The 15,910-nt window shown below is 48.1% G+C and overlaps 2 protein-coding genes across 9 annotated transcripts in view; one reads left to right on the top strand and one right to left on the bottom strand.

The window, feature by feature from the left end:
* The window catches only part of LOC146019819 (uncharacterized), a 39,603-nt gene extending 30,302 nt beyond the window's left edge, over positions 1–9,301 (bottom strand). For 2 of the 3 annotated variants that reach the window (XR_014450672.1, XM_083152395.1), the window contains exons 1-3: positions 8,893–9,301; positions 6,800–6,944; positions 6,662–6,721 (exon numbers count right to left, since the gene is read on the bottom strand). Coding sequence is in view for 1 of the 3 variants with exons in the window: in XM_083152395.1 (XP_083008521.1) it covers positions 6,662–6,721; positions 6,800–6,944; positions 8,893–8,936 (249 nt within the window). In the remaining 2 variants the exon portion in view is untranslated. The remainder of the gene's footprint in view (positions 1–6,661; positions 6,722–6,799; positions 6,945–8,892) is intronic. The other variant, XR_014450673.1, reaches the window with a different exon arrangement.
* Positions 1–15,908, top strand: part of DUSP14 (dual specificity phosphatase 14) — a 28,269-nt gene extending 12,361 nt beyond the window's left edge. For 2 of the 6 annotated variants that reach the window (XM_083152394.1, XM_083152390.1), the window contains exons 2-3: positions 11,497–11,575; positions 15,103–15,908. In XM_083152394.1, coding sequence (XP_083008520.1) covers positions 15,195–15,851 — 657 coding nt within the window. In that variant the 5' untranslated portion in view covers positions 11,497–11,575; positions 15,103–15,194 and the 3' untranslated portion in view covers positions 15,852–15,908. Of the gene's footprint in view, positions 1–8,026; positions 9,097–11,496; positions 11,576–15,102 lie in introns of those variants that run through there. The other 4 variants (XM_083152393.1, XM_083152392.1, XM_083152389.1 and 1 more) reach the window with 3 other exon arrangements.
* The last annotated feature ends 2 nt before the right edge of the window (positions 15,909–15,910 follow it).

Here is a 15,910-nt window from a genome sequence, read left to right as displayed (position 1 = left end):
GTCACACCAGGTGTATATACTGTACATTTATGTTCTGACAATCCCGATATTGGGGGTCACACCAGGTGTATATACTGTACATTTATGTTCTGACAATCCCCGTTATTGGGGGTCACACCAGGTATATATATATACTGTAAATTTATGTTCTGACAATCCCAGATATTGGGGGGTCACACCAGGTGTATATACTGTACATTTATGTTCTGACAATCCCCGATATTGGGGGTCACACCAGGTGTATATACTGTACATTTATGTCCTGACAATCCCCGATATTGGGGGGTCACACCAGGTGTATATACTGTACATTTATGTCATGACAATCCCCAATATTAGGGGTCACACCAGGTGTATATACTGTAAATTTATGTTCTGACAATCCCGATATTGGGGGGTCACACCAGGTGTATATACTGTACATTTATGTCCTGACAATCCCCGATATTGGGGGTCACACCAGGTGTATATACTGTACATTTATGTCCTGACAATCCCCGATATTGGGGGTCACACCAGGTGTATATACTGTACATTTATGTTCTGACAATCCCCGATATTGGGGGTCACACCAGGTGTATATACTGTACATTTATGTTCTGACAATCCCCGATATTGGGGGTCACACCAGGTGTATATACTGTACATTTATGTTCTGACAATCCCCGATATTGGGGCGTCACACCAGGTATATATACTGTACATTTATGTTCTGACAATCCCGATATTGGGGGTCACACCAGGTGTATATACTGTACATTGATGTTATGACAATCCCCGATATTGGGGGGTGACACCAGGTGTATATACTGTACATTTATGTTCTGACAATCCCCGATATTGGGGGTCACACCAGGTGTATATACTGTACATTTATGTTCTGACAATCCCCGATATTGGGGGGTCACACCAGGTGTATATACTGTACATTTATGTTCTGACAATCCCCGATATTGGGGGGTCACACCAGGTGTATATACTGTACATTTATGTTCTGACAATCCCCGATATTGGGGGTCACACCAGGTGTATATACTGTACATTTATGTTCTGACAATCCCCGATATTGGGGGTCACACCAGGTGTATATACTGTACATTTATGTTCTGACAATCCCCGATATTGGGGGTCACACCAGGTGTATATACTGTACATTTATGTTCTGACAATCCCCGATATTGGGGGGTCACACCAGGTGTATATACTGTACATTTATGTTCTGACAATCCCCGATATTGGGGGGTCACACCAGGTGTATATACTGTACATTTATGTTCTGACAATCCCGATATTGGGGGTCACACCAGGTATATATACTGTACATTTATGTTATGACAATCCCCGATATTGGGGGTCACACCAGGTGTATATACTGTACATGTTCTGACAATCCCCGATATTGGAGGGTCACACCAGGTGTATATACTGTACATTTATGTTCTGACAATCCCCGATATTGGGGGGTCACACCAGGTATATATATACTGTACATTTATGTTCTGACAATCCCCGATATTGGGGGTCACACCAGGTGTATATACTGTACATTTATGTCCTGACAATCCCCGATATTGGGGGTCACACCAGGTATATATACTGTACATTTATGTTCTGACAATCCCCGATATTGGGGGTCACACCAGGTGTATATACTGTACATTTATGTCCTGACAATCCCCGATATTGGGGGTCACACCAGGTGTATATACTGTACATTTATGTTCTGACAATCCCCGATATTGGGGGTCACACCAGGTGTATATACTGTACATTTATGTCCTGACAATCCCCGATATTGGGGGTCACACCAGGTATATATACTGTACATTTATGTTATGACAATCCCCGATATTAGGGGTCACACCAGGTGTATATACTGTACATTTATGTTCTGACAATCCCCGATATTGGGGGGTCACACCAGGTGTATATACTGTACATTTATGTTCTGACAATCCCGATATTGGGGGTCACACCAGGTGTATATACTGTACATTTATGTTCTGACAATCCCCGATATTGGGGGTCACACCAGGTGTATATACTGTACATTTATGTTCTGACAATCCCCGATATTGGGGGGTCACACCAGGTGTATATACTGTACATTTATGTTCTGACAATCCCCGATATTGGGGGTCACACCAGGTGTATATACTGTACATTTATGTTCTGACAATCCCGATATTGGGGGTCACACCAGGTATATATACTGTACATTTATGTTATGACAATCCCCGATATTGGGGGTCACACCAGGTATATATATACTGTACATGTTCTGACAATCCCCGATATTGGAGGGTCACACCAGGTGTATATACTGTACATTTATGTTCTGACAATCCCCGATATTGGGGGGTCACACCAGGTATATATATACTGTACATTTATGTTCTGACAATCCCCGATATTGGGGGTCACACCAGGTGTATATACTGTACATTTATGTCCTGACAATCCCCGATATTGGGGGTCACACCAGGTATATATACTGTACATTGATGTTATGACAATCCCCGATATTGGGGGTCACACCAGGTGTATATACTGTACATTTATGTCCTGACAATCCCCGATATTGGGGGTCACACCAGGTGTATATACTGTACATTTATGTTCTGACAATCCCCGATATTGGGGGTCACACCAGGTGTATATACTGTACATTTATGTCCTGACAATCCCCGATATTGGGGGTCACACCAGGTATATATACTGTACATTTATGTTATGACAATCCCCGATATTAGGGGTCACACCAGGTGTATATACTGTACATTTATGTCCTGACAATCCCCGATATTGGGGGTCACACCAGGTGTATATACTGTACATTTATGTTCTGACAATCCCCGATATTGGGGGTCACACCAGGTGTATATACTGTACATTTATGTCCTGACAATCCCCGATATTGGGGGTCACACCAGGTATATATACTGTACATTGATGTTATGACAATCCCCGATATTGGGGGTCACACCAGGTATATATACTGTACATTTATGTTCTGACAATCCCCGATATTGGGGGGTCACACCAGGTGTATATACTGTACAGTTATGTTCTGACAATCCCCGATATTGGGGCGTCACACCAGGTGTATATACTGTACATTTATGTTCTGACAATCCCGATATTGGGGGTCACACCAGGTGTATATACTGTACATTGATGTTATGACAATCCCCGATATTGGGGGTGACACCAGGTGTATATACTGTACATTTATGTTCTGACAATCCCCGATATTGGGGGTCACACCAGGTGTATATACTGTACATTTATGTTCTGACAATCCCCGATATTGGGGGTCACACCAGGTGTATATACTGTACATTTATGTTCTGACAATCCCCGATATTGGGGGGTCACACCAGGTGTATATACTGTACATTTATGTTCTGACAATCCCCGATATTGGGGGGTCACACCAGGTGTATATACTGTACATTTATGTTCTGACAATCCCGATATTGGGGGTCACACCAGGTGTATATACTGTACATTTATGTTCTGACAATCCCCGATATTGGGGGTCACACCAGGTGTATATACTGTACATTTATGTTCTGACAATCCCCGATATTGGGGGTCACACCAGGTGTATATACTGTACATTTATGTTCTGACAATCCCCGATATTGGGGGGTCACACCAGGTGTATATACTGTACATTTATGTTCTGACAATCCCCAATATTGGGGGTCACACCAGGTATATATACTGTACATTGATGTTATGACAATCTCCATGATATTGGGGGGGGGGGGGGGTGTCACACCAGATATATATACTGTACATTGATGTTATGACAATCCCTCATGATATTTGGGGAGGGGGTCACACCAGATATATATACTGTACATTTATGTTCTGACAATCCCCGATATTGGGGGTCACACCAGGTGTATATACTGTACATTTATGTTCTGACAATCCCGATATTGGGGGTCACACCAGGTATATATACTGTACATTTATGTTATGACAATCCCCGATATTGGGGGTCACACCAGGTATATATACTGTACATTTATGTTATGACAATCCCCGATATTAGGGGTCACACCAGGTGTATATACTGTACATTTATGTCCTGACAATCCCCGATATTGGGGGTCACACCAGGTGTATATACTGTACATTTATGTCCTGACAATCCCCGATATTGGGGGTCACACCAGGTGTATATACTGTAAATTTATGTTCTGATAATCCCCGATATTGGGGGTCACACCAGGTGAATATACTGTACATTTATGTTATGACAATCCCCGATATTGGGGGTCACACCAGGTATATATACTGTACATTGATGTTATGACAATCCCCGATATTGGGGGTCACACCAGGTGTATATACTGTACTTTTATGTTATGACAATCCCCGATATTGGGGGTCACACCAGGTATATATACTGTACATTGATGTTATGACAATCCCCGATATTGGGGGTCACACCAGGTATATATACTGTACATTTATGTTATGACAATCCCCGATATTGGGGGTCACACCAGGTATATATACTGTACATTGATGTTATGACAATCCCCGATATTGGGGGTCACACCAGGTATATATACTGTACATTTATGTTATGACAATCCCCGATATTGGGGGTCACACCAGGTATATATACTGTACATTGATGTTATGACAATCCCCGATATTGGGGGGGTCACACCAGGTGTATATACTGTACATTTATGTTCTGACAATCCCCGATATTGGGGGTCACACCAGGTATATATACTGTACATTGATGTTATGACAATCCCCGATATTGGGGGTCACACCAGGTATATATACTGTACATTTATGTTATGACAATCCCCGATATTGGGGGTCACACCAGGTATATATACTGTACATTGATGTTATGACAATCCCCGATATTGGGGGGTCACACCAGGTGTATATACTGTACATTTATGTTCTGACAATCCCCGATATTAGGGGTCACACCAGGTATATATATACTGTACATTTATGTCCTGACAATCCCCGATATTGGGGGTCACACCAGGTATATATACTGTACATTTATGTTCTGACAATCCCCGATATTGGGGGTCACACCAGGTATATATACTGTACATTTATGTTCTGACAATCCCCGATATTGGGGGGTCACACCAGGTATATATACTGTACATTTATGTCCTGACAATCCCCGATATTGGGTGTCACACCAGGTGTATATACTGTACATTTATGTTCTGACAATCCCCGATATTGGGGGTCACACCAGGTGTATATACTGTACATTGATGTTATGACAATCCCCGATATTGGGGGTCACACCAGGTATATATACTGTACATTTATGTTCTGACAATCCCCGATATTGGGGGTCACACCAGGTGTATATACTGTACATTTATGTTCTGACAATCCCTGATATTGGGGGTCACACCAGGTGTATATACTGTACATTTATGTTCTGACAATCCCCGATATTGGGGGTCACACCAGTTATATATACTGTACATTTATGTTCTGACAATCTCCGATATTGGGGGGTCACACCAGGTGTATATACTGTACATTTATGTTCTGACAATCCCCGATATTGGGGGGTCACACCAGGTGTATATACTGTACATTTATGTTCTGACAATCCCCGATATTGGGGGTCACACCAGGTATATATATACTGTACATTTATGTTCTGACAATCCCCGATATTGGGGGGTCACACCAGGTGTATATACTGTACATTTATGTTCTGACAATCCCGATATTGGGGGTCACACCAGGTGTATATATACTGTACATTTATGTTCTGACAATCCCCGATATTTGGGGTCACACCAGGTGTATATACTGTACATTTATGTTCTGACAATCCCGATATTGGGGGTCACACCAGGTGTATATATACTGTACATTTATGTTCTGACAATCCCCGATATTGGGGCGTCACACCAGGTGTATATACTGTACATTTATGTTCTGACAATCCCCGATATTGGGGGTCACACCAGTTATATATATACTGTACATTTATGTTCTGACAATCCCCGATATTGGGGGTCACACCAGGTGTATATACTGTACATTGATGTTCTGACAATCTCCGATATTGGGGGGTCACACCAGGTATATATACTGTACATTTATGTTCTGACAATCCCCGATATTGGGGGTCACACCAGGTATATATACTGTACATTGATGTTATGACAATCCCCGATATTGGGGGTCACACCAGGTGTATATACTGTACATTTATGTCCTGACAATCCCTGATATTGGGGGTCACACCAGGTGTATATACTGTACATTTATGTTCTGACAATCCCCGATATTGGGGGGTCACACCAGGTATATATACTGTACATTGATGTTATGACAATCCCCGATATTGGGGGTCACACCAGGTGTATATACTGTACATTTATGTTCTGACAATCCCCGATATTGGGGGGTCACACCAGGTATATATATATATACTGTACATTTATGTTCTGACAATCCCCCATGATATTTGGGGAGGGGATCACACCAGATATATATATACTGTACATTGATGTTATGACAATCCCCCATGATATTTGGGGAGGGGGTCACACCAGATATATATACTGTACATTGATGTTATGACAATCCCCCATGATATTGGGGCTGGGGTGTCACACGATGTACCCACCTGCGCACTGCCTGCGGCTTCCTTGAAGTACTCCTGAAGTCTCTGGATGATCTCTGTGTTCTGGGGATGAGGAGAGTGGTTACATTGAGGTCAGACTGGTGGGTTCCCCCCCGCCTGCCCCGCGCCCCTGCCCCGCACCTTTCCTCCTCCTCGCAGGCCCAGCTTCTTGCAGTGCTGCTGCAGCTGAGCCCTCTTCAGAAGATGCAGAGAGGAAGGGGTTAACTCCAGCGCCAGCTCTGCGGGCTTCTGCTGCCGTTTAGGCATGGTGGTGATGGCAGCGGTGCTGTGAACAGAGGGTATTGTACATGGCATCAGTCCTTACCCTGTATACAGGCCATCCCATTCACCCAGGGATATTAGCGGGATCTGTAGGACTACAAGTCCCAGAAAGATCTTCTATAGGATCTATTACTGTTAGATACCAGCATTGTCTTGTATAACACTTATATACATGGATATCTGTATACACCTACGGCCTCTCTGAATACACTACACAACTACAGGCGATATACAGCATGCATATATATATATATATATCTATCTATCTATCTATCATGGGCACATCCCCTCCTGCAGAGCTCTGTGCCTCACTCACCCTGTGCACCCAAATTCCTACCTCTCTATGGGGGGTGGGGAAGCAGAGGGGGGCCCTTGTGTGCTTCCTTAATTAAAAGCAGCCAATTACAATCCCCCCCCATTAATAGGTAGGCCACACCCTAGCCTTAGTGTGTGGGACACTTATGAATTACACAGGTTCTAGGGCTGCTGCAGCTCACCAACTATAATCAGCCACAGAACCTGTGTAATCCAGGAGCGTCCTAGAGGGATTGTACGGTAATCCGATGTATGGCGCAGGAGACAGGAGACATGGCGCAGCTGTCATTTTTGTGTCACTATTGCGTTTTGTTTTTTGACTTTTTGGAAATGATTTTGAATATAATCTGTGAAAGGTATAAAATTCGGCTTCCCGGTGGCCATAGGTTGGGTCCCAAAACATATGATTGGGTTTGGATGAGGGTCTCAGGACCCCAAGCAGTCACATAACCATGGGCATACCCAGGGCTATTTTTGTGTATTCTCCAGCAGGAGCTGAGGCCCTTATTCTAGTTCACTCTTTCTGACAAAATATTTCTTAGATGGACAAAACCATGTGCACTGCAGGTGAGGCAGGTGTTACTTGTGCAGAGATAATTAGATTTGGGTGGGGTTTTACACCTGCCTCACCTGCAGTGCACATGGTTTTGTCCATCTAAGAAATATTTTGTCAGAAAAAGTGAACTAGAATAAGGGCCTCAGTTCCTGCTGGAGCCTACACAAAAATAGCCCTGGGCATACCATAATACCCCTATAATCTGGGACAGCTCTGATTTACACAGGTTCCGGGGCTGAATTTAGCCAGCCACAGAACCTGTGTAAATCACGGGTGCCCCGGACTAAGAGGGTGTTATGGTAGGTGCCCAGGTGTAGTCATTGTGCACTGACACCTTTCTACAGGTGGTGGTTCTGGGAGGAGAGGTGTGGGGTCATTGGGTCGACTAAATTAAGGTGAACATACATTGAGTCGACCACTGAAGGCCTTCGAGCCTAAGGCCGACACAAAAGGTTGACACGCCTAAGGTGGAGGGGGTCAAAAGTTTGACACAAGCATTAGTCGACATTGGGAAATTTGACAGTGAAAAGGTCGACATGGATTTTTCATATTTTTTGTTCTGAATGCCGACATAGTCGACATGGATACGGAATTGGTGCTTCGGGCACACTATTATATTCTCCCTCCGCTCCCTAGTGGATTGTGGGGAATGAATTACTGCAAATGTCAGCTCAAAAAAAAAAAAAAAATAGTGAAAAACCCATGTCGACCTTTTAACTGTTGACATTCCCTAATGTTGACATAATGCTCGTGTCGACCTTTTGACCCTGTCAACCTTTGTCTGTGTCAAACCAAGGCCAGTCGACATTCAGTGGTCACGTTATGTCGACCATAATAGTGTCGACCTTGCGACCATATACTGAGCGGAGACCTGGAAAACATGCACTGTTGGGAAGCTGTGGGTTAGGGCCACCTGGCCCCTACACTGTGTAGGCTATGGGTGTAATGTAGATGAGCTGATGCTGGATATGCCTGGCATGCGATGTAGGTCAGAGCTCTCATACGGAATATCACGTCACCCTGTCCTGTCCTGCTCCTCTTTACTTTCCATTTTAAGAACATTAAAGGCTGGTTTGGTTACCATGGAAACACAAATAAGCTGATGACATCTGCAGTAATCTCCATCCGATTGGCTGGTTATTGTTCCTCCAATGATGTCATGGTTACACCTTGGCCATCAGATTGCACCCTCACAAGTGTGACCTCACAGCCACCGGAAGAGTGGAACCCGGCAGGGAGCAATGCTCTGCAGAGAAACTGGGATAATGTCGCATCGGTTTTCAGTGTGAGCTTGTAATTCAGCTATAGAAATGTAATGCTCTGCTTTCCTGGTGTTGTGGTGATGTGCAATGCTTTGCTTACCCGGTGTTGGAGAGATGTGCAATGCTCTGCCTCCCTGGTATTGGGAGAGATGTGCAGTGCTCTGCCGCCCTGGTATCGGAGTGGTGTGCAGTGCTCTGCTTTCCTGGTATTGGAGTGATGTGCAGTGCTCTGCCTCCCTGGTATTGGAGTGGTGTGCAGTGCTCTGCCTCCCTGGTATTGGAGTGGTGTACAGTGCTCTGCTTTCCTGGTATTGGAGTGGTGTACAGTGCTCTGCCTCCCTGGTATTGGGAGAGATGTGCAGTGCTCTGCTTTCCTGGTAGCATAGTGATGTGCAGTGCTCTGCCTCCCTGGTATCGGAGTGACGTGCAGTGCTCTGCCTCCCTGGTATTGGAGTGATGTGCAGTGCTCTGCCTCCCTGGTATCGGAGTGGTGTACAGTGCTCTGCCTCCCTGGTATCGGAGTGATGTGCAGTGCTCTGCCTCCCTGGTATCGGAGTGATGTGCAGTGCCCTGCCTCCCTGGTATCGGAGTGGTGTACAGTGCTCTGCCTCCCTGGTATCGAAGTGATGTGCAGTGCTCTGCCTCCCTGGTATTCGAGTGATGTGCAGTGCTCTGCCTCCCTGGTATCGTAGAGATGTGCAGTGCTCTGCCTCCCTGGTATCGGAGTGATGTGCAGTGCCCTGCCTCCCTGGTATCGGAGTGGTGTACAGTGCTCAGCCTCCCTGGTATTGGAGTGATGTGCAGTGCTCTGCCTCCCTGGTATCGGAGTGATGTGCAGTGCTCTGCCTCCCTGGTATTGTAGTGATGTGCAGTGTTCTGCCTCCCTGGTATTGGAGTGATGTGCAGTGCTCTGCGTCCTTGGTATTGGAGTGATGTGCAGTGCTCTGCGTCCTTGGTATTGGAGTGATGTGCAGTGCTCTGCCTCCCTGGTATCGGAGTGGTGTGCAGTGCTCTGCGTCCTTGTATTGGAGTGATGTGCAGTGCTCTGCCTCCCTGGTATCGGAGTGATGTGCAGTGCTCTGCCTCCCTGGTATTGGAGTGATGTGCAGTGCTCTGCCTCCCTGGTATCGGAGTGATGTGCAGTGCTCTGCCTCCCTGGTATCGGAGTGATGTGCAGTGCTCTGCCTCCCTGGTATCGGAGTGATGTGCAGTGCTCTGCCTCTCTGGTATCGAAGTGATGTGCAGTGCTCTGCCTCCCTGGTATTCAAATGATGTGCAGTGCTCTGCCTCCCTGGTATCGGAGTGATGTGCAGTGCTCTTCCTCACTGGTATCGGAGTGATGTGCAGTGCTCTGCCTCCCTGGTATCGGAGTGATGTGCAGTGCTCTGCCTCCCTGGTATCGAAGTGATGTGCAGTGCTCTGCCTCCCTGGTATTCGAGTGATGTGCAGTGCTCTGCCTCCCTGGTATCGTAGAGATGTGCAGTGCTCTGCCTCCCTGGTATCGGAGTGATGTGCAGTGCTCTGCCTCCCTGGTATCGGAGTGATGTGCAGTGCTCTGCCTCCCTGGTATTGGAGTGATGTGCAGTGCTCTGCCTCCCTGGTATCGGAGTGATGTGCAGTGCTCTACCTCCCTGGTATTGTAGTGATGTGCAGTGTTCTGCCTCCCTGGTATTGGAGTGATGTGCAGTGCTCTGCGTCCTTGGTATTGGAGTGATATGCAGTGCTCTGCCTCCCTGGTATCGGAGTGGTGTGCAGTGCTCTGCGTCCTTGTATTGGAGTGATGTGCAGTGCTCTGCCTCCCTGGTATCGGAGTGATGTGCAGTGCTCTGCCTCCCTGGTATCGTAGAGATGTGCAGTGCTCTGCCTCCCTGGTATCGTAGAGATGTGCAGTGCTCTGCCTCCCTGGTATTGGAGTGTTGTGCAGTGCTCTGCCTCCCTGGTATCGGAGTGATGTGCAGTGCTCTGCCTCCCTGGTATCGGAGTGATGTGCAGTGCTCTGCCTCCCTGGTATCGGAGTGATGTGCAGTGCTCTGCCTCCCTGGTATCGGAGTGATGTGCAGTGCTCTGCCTCCCTGGTATCGGAGTGATGTGCAGTGCTCTGCCTCCCTGGTATCAGGGATGTGCAGTGCTCTGCCTCCCTGGTATCAGAGATGTGCAGTGCTCTGCCTCCCTGGTATCAGAGATGTGCAGTGCTCTGCCTCCCTGGTATCAGAGATGTGCAGTGCTCTGCAGTAGTATAACGGGAGAGCTCCTGTAGATATAATAGTCAGGTGTGGGGCTGCTGTGTGTCTCAGGCAGCAATGAGTTACCGGAAGCTGCTCACAGATCCTGGCATGAATATGTATAGCAGTGAGGGGGCATTGTGTGTGTCTGTCTCTCCCTCTCACACGCCCCCCTCACACCCTGCATCATCCTCTCTGCAGAGCCAGCACATAAAGCCTGAGAGCAGCAGAGGCGCATGCTTCACCCAGGGGCGCTCAAATCAGAGACTGCAGGACAAAGGTAGGACAGGAATATTATACTCCGCACCTGTGCTTATTGTACACCATGACATGCACCGCTACACTGCGCTGCTCCGGTACACACACCGCTACACCGTGACACTGCGCTGCTCCGGTACACACACACACTCCTACACCCTGACACTTCCCTGCTCCAGTACACACACTTCTACACCGTGACACTGTCCTGCTCTGGTATACAAACTGCTGCACCATAATACTGCCCTGCTCCGGTATACACACTGTTACACCATGACACTGCCCTGCTCCGGTATACACACTGCTGCACCATAATACTGCCCTGCTCCGGTATACACACTGTTACACTATGACACTGACCTGCTCCGGTATACACACTGCTACACAGTGACACTGCCCTGCTCCGGTATACACACTACTACACAGTGACACTGCCCTGCTCCGGTATACACACTGTTACACTATGACACTGCCCTGCTCCGGTATACACACTGCTACACAGTGACACTGCCCTGCTCCAGTATACACACTACTACACCGGGACACTGCCCTGCTCCGGTATACACACTGCTACACAGTGACACTGCCCTGCTCCGGTATACACACTGCTACACAGTGACACTGCCCTGCTCCGGTATACACACTGTTACACTATGACACTGCCCTGCTCCGGTATACACACTGCTACACAGTGACACTGCCCTGCTCCAGTATACACACTACTACACCGGGACACTGCCCTGCTCCGGTATACACACTGCTACACAGTGACACTGCCCTGCTCCGGTATACACACTGCTACACAGTGACACTGCCCTGCTCCGGTATACACACTGTTACACTATGACACTGACCTGCTCCGTTATACACACTACTACACAGTGACACTGCCCTGCTCCGGTGTACACACTGCTACACAGTGACACTGCCCTGCTCCGTTATACACACTGCTGCACCATAATACTGCCCTGCTCCGGTATACACACTGTTACACTATGACACTGACCTGCTCCGTTATACACACTGCTACACAGTGACACTGCCCTGCTCCGGTATACACACTACTACACAGTGACACTGCCCTGCTCCGGTATACACACTGTTACACTATGACACTGACCTGCTCCGTTATACACACTGCTGCACCATAATACTGCCCTGCTCCGGTATACACACTGTTACACTATGACACTGACCTGCTCCGGTATACACACTGCTACACAGTGACACTGCCCTGCTCCGGTATACACACTACTACACAGTGACACTCCCCTGCTCCGGTATACACACAGTTACACTATGACACTGACCTGCTCCGTTATACACACTGCTGCACCATAATACTGCCCTTATCGGGTATACACACTACTACACTATGGCACTGACCTGCTCCGTTATACACACTTCTACACCATGACACTGACCTGCTCCTGTACACACACTGCTAAACCATGACACTGCCCTACTCTGGTATACACACCGCTACACCATGACACTGCCCTGCTCCGTTATACACACTGCTACACTGCACTGCTCCTGTACACACACTGCTACACTATGACACTGCCCTGCTGTGGTCACACACTTCTACACTGCACTGCTCCTGAAAGCCACAGCTCCTCCAGCAGGTCATGTTTTCCAGGAGCACAGGTGTAGTCGTCATTTCTCACAGAGTTACAGATGAAGCTTATTTCACTTGCGAATCAGAGACCTGGAAAACATGGCACTGCTGGGGGACAGAGTGCGAGGACCACTGCTCTAGATGATGTCCATACGAGTGGCTGGTGGGTCCTCACGCCACACACATCCACTATCACTAAGAATAGCTAGTCTGCTACTTTGTGATTGCCTGTGTTTGTGCATGTGTGAGAAAGCCAACATACACTTACATACCATACACTTCCTCCCACTGCCATAGGGTCCCCACCTCCACAGTACCCCTGCCAGCTCAGAGATCTATGCCTACCATACACTAGCCCCCACTGCCCCATCTATATTATACCTATGGTTCCCACCTCCACAGTACCCCTGCCAGCTCAGAGATCTATGCCTACCATACACTAGCCCCCACTGCCCCATCTATATTATACCTATGGTCCCCACCTCCACAGTACCCCTGCCAGCGCAGAGATCTATGCCTACCATACACTAGCACCCACTGCCATAGGGTCCCCACCTCCACAGTACCCCTGCCAGCTCAGAGATCTATGCCTACCATACACTAGCCCCCACTGCCCCATCTATATTATACCTATGGTCCCCACCTCCACAGTACCCCTGCCAGCTCAGAGATCTATGCCTACCATACACTAGCACCCACTGCCCCATCTATATTATACCTATGGTCCCCACCTCCTCAGTACCCCTGCCAGCTCAGAGATCTATGCCTACCATACACTAGCACCCACTGCCCCATATATATTATACCTATGGTCCCCACCTCCTCAGTACCCCTGCCAGCTCAGAGATCTATGCCTACCATACACTAACACCCACTGCCCCATCTATAATATACCTATGGTCCCCACCGCCACAGTACCCCTGCCAGCTCAGAGATCTATGCCTACCATACACTAGCACCCACTGCCCCATCTATATTATACCTATGGTCCCCACCTCCACAGTACCCCTGCCAGCTCAGAGATCTATGCCTACCATACACTAGCCCCCACTGCCCCATCTATATTATACCTATGGTCCCCACCTCCACAGTACCCCTGCCAGCTCAGAGATCTATGCCTACCATACACTAGCACCCACTGCCCCATCTATATTATACCTATGGTCCCCACCTCCACAGTACCCCTGCCAGCTCAGAGATCTATGCCTACCATACACTAGCACCCACTGCCCCATCTATATTATACCTATGGTCCCCACCTCCACAGTACCCCTGCCAGCTCAGAGATCTATGCCTACCATACACTAGCACCCACTGCCATAGGGTCCCCACCTCCACAGTACCCCTGCCAACTCAGAGATCTATGCCTACCATACACTAGCACCCACTGCCCCATCTATATTATACCTATGGTCCCCACCTCCACAGTACCCCTGTCAGCTCAGAGATCTATGCCTACCATACACTAGCACCCACTGCCATAGGGTCCCCACCTCCACAGTACCCCTGCCAGCTCAGAGATCTATGCCTACCATACACTAGCACCCACTGCCCCATCTATATTATACCTATGGTCCCCACCTCCTCAGTACCCCTGCCAGCTCAGATCTATGCCTACCATACACTAGCACCCACTGCCCCATCTATATTATACCTATGGTCCCCACCTCCTCAGTACCCCTGCCAGCTCAGAGATCTATGCCTACCATACACTAGCACCCACTGCCATAGGGTCCCCACCTCCTCAGTACCCCTGCCAGCTCAGAGATCTATGCCTACCATACACTAGCACCCACTGCCATAGGGTCCCCACCTCCACAGTACCCCTGCCAGCTCAGAGATCTATGCCTACCATACACTAGCACCCACTGCCCCATAAATGGGCACCAGCCATTATGCTGTGAATAATTCATTGCTTTCTCTCCAAGTGCAGGCTGCGGGTGGTAAAAGGGACGGACAGCCATCAGATTACCAGCGACCATTTGTTTCCAGCCTTCCCAACTACAGAGATCCCCTCTATATGCCCCTGCTGCTCCCCACCATGAATTTCCGCAGCCATCGGCTTCTCCGACGCTCCCCAGCTCCCGCGGCCATTTCCTCCAAGCCGACAACTGTAGGCGGAACCTCCAGCACCGGACTATCGAGCCTGGGAAACATCGCCCAGATTAGCCCCTGCCTGTACCTCTCCAGTGGCAATGCCGCAGGTAGTCGGCAGCTGGTGTATGCCCGCAACGTCACCTGCATTGTGAACGCCACCCTGGAGATCCCCAACTCCAACTGGCCGGACGTAGACTACGTCAAAGTGCCCGTGCCAGACTTACCCCATGCACCCCTGGCATTGTACTTTGATTCCGTGGCAGACCGCATCCACCAGAATGGAAAGAGGAACGGCAGGACGCTGGTCCACTGCGTGGCGGGAGTTAGCCGTTCCGCCACCCTCTGCATAGCGTACCTGATGAAGTATCACCGCCTGTCTCTGCTGGATGCCCACCAGTGGGTTAAAACCAGGAGGCCGGTGGTTCGGCCGAATGCCGGATTTTGGCAGCAGCTGATACAGTATGAAAAAAAGCTTTTTGGCAAAAACACAGTGAGGTTGGTGCCGTCCCCTTTAGGACTCATCCCGGATATATACGAGAGAGAGACCCGGAACCTGATCCCTGTTTGGGGCTTCAGATAAAGCATCTTCTTTCTACGCTGGACTATAGACATAAGCTGGTGTATAGAGACATTAGAACC

This window comes from Crinia signifera, chromosome 7 (assembly GCF_055691185.1).
Source record: "Crinia signifera chromosome 7, ASM5569118v1, whole genome shotgun sequence".
NCBI classification, from domain to species: Eukaryota; Metazoa; Chordata; class Amphibia; order Anura; family Myobatrachidae; genus Crinia; species Crinia signifera.
This window is presented reverse-complemented; position numbering and strand designations above follow the sequence as displayed.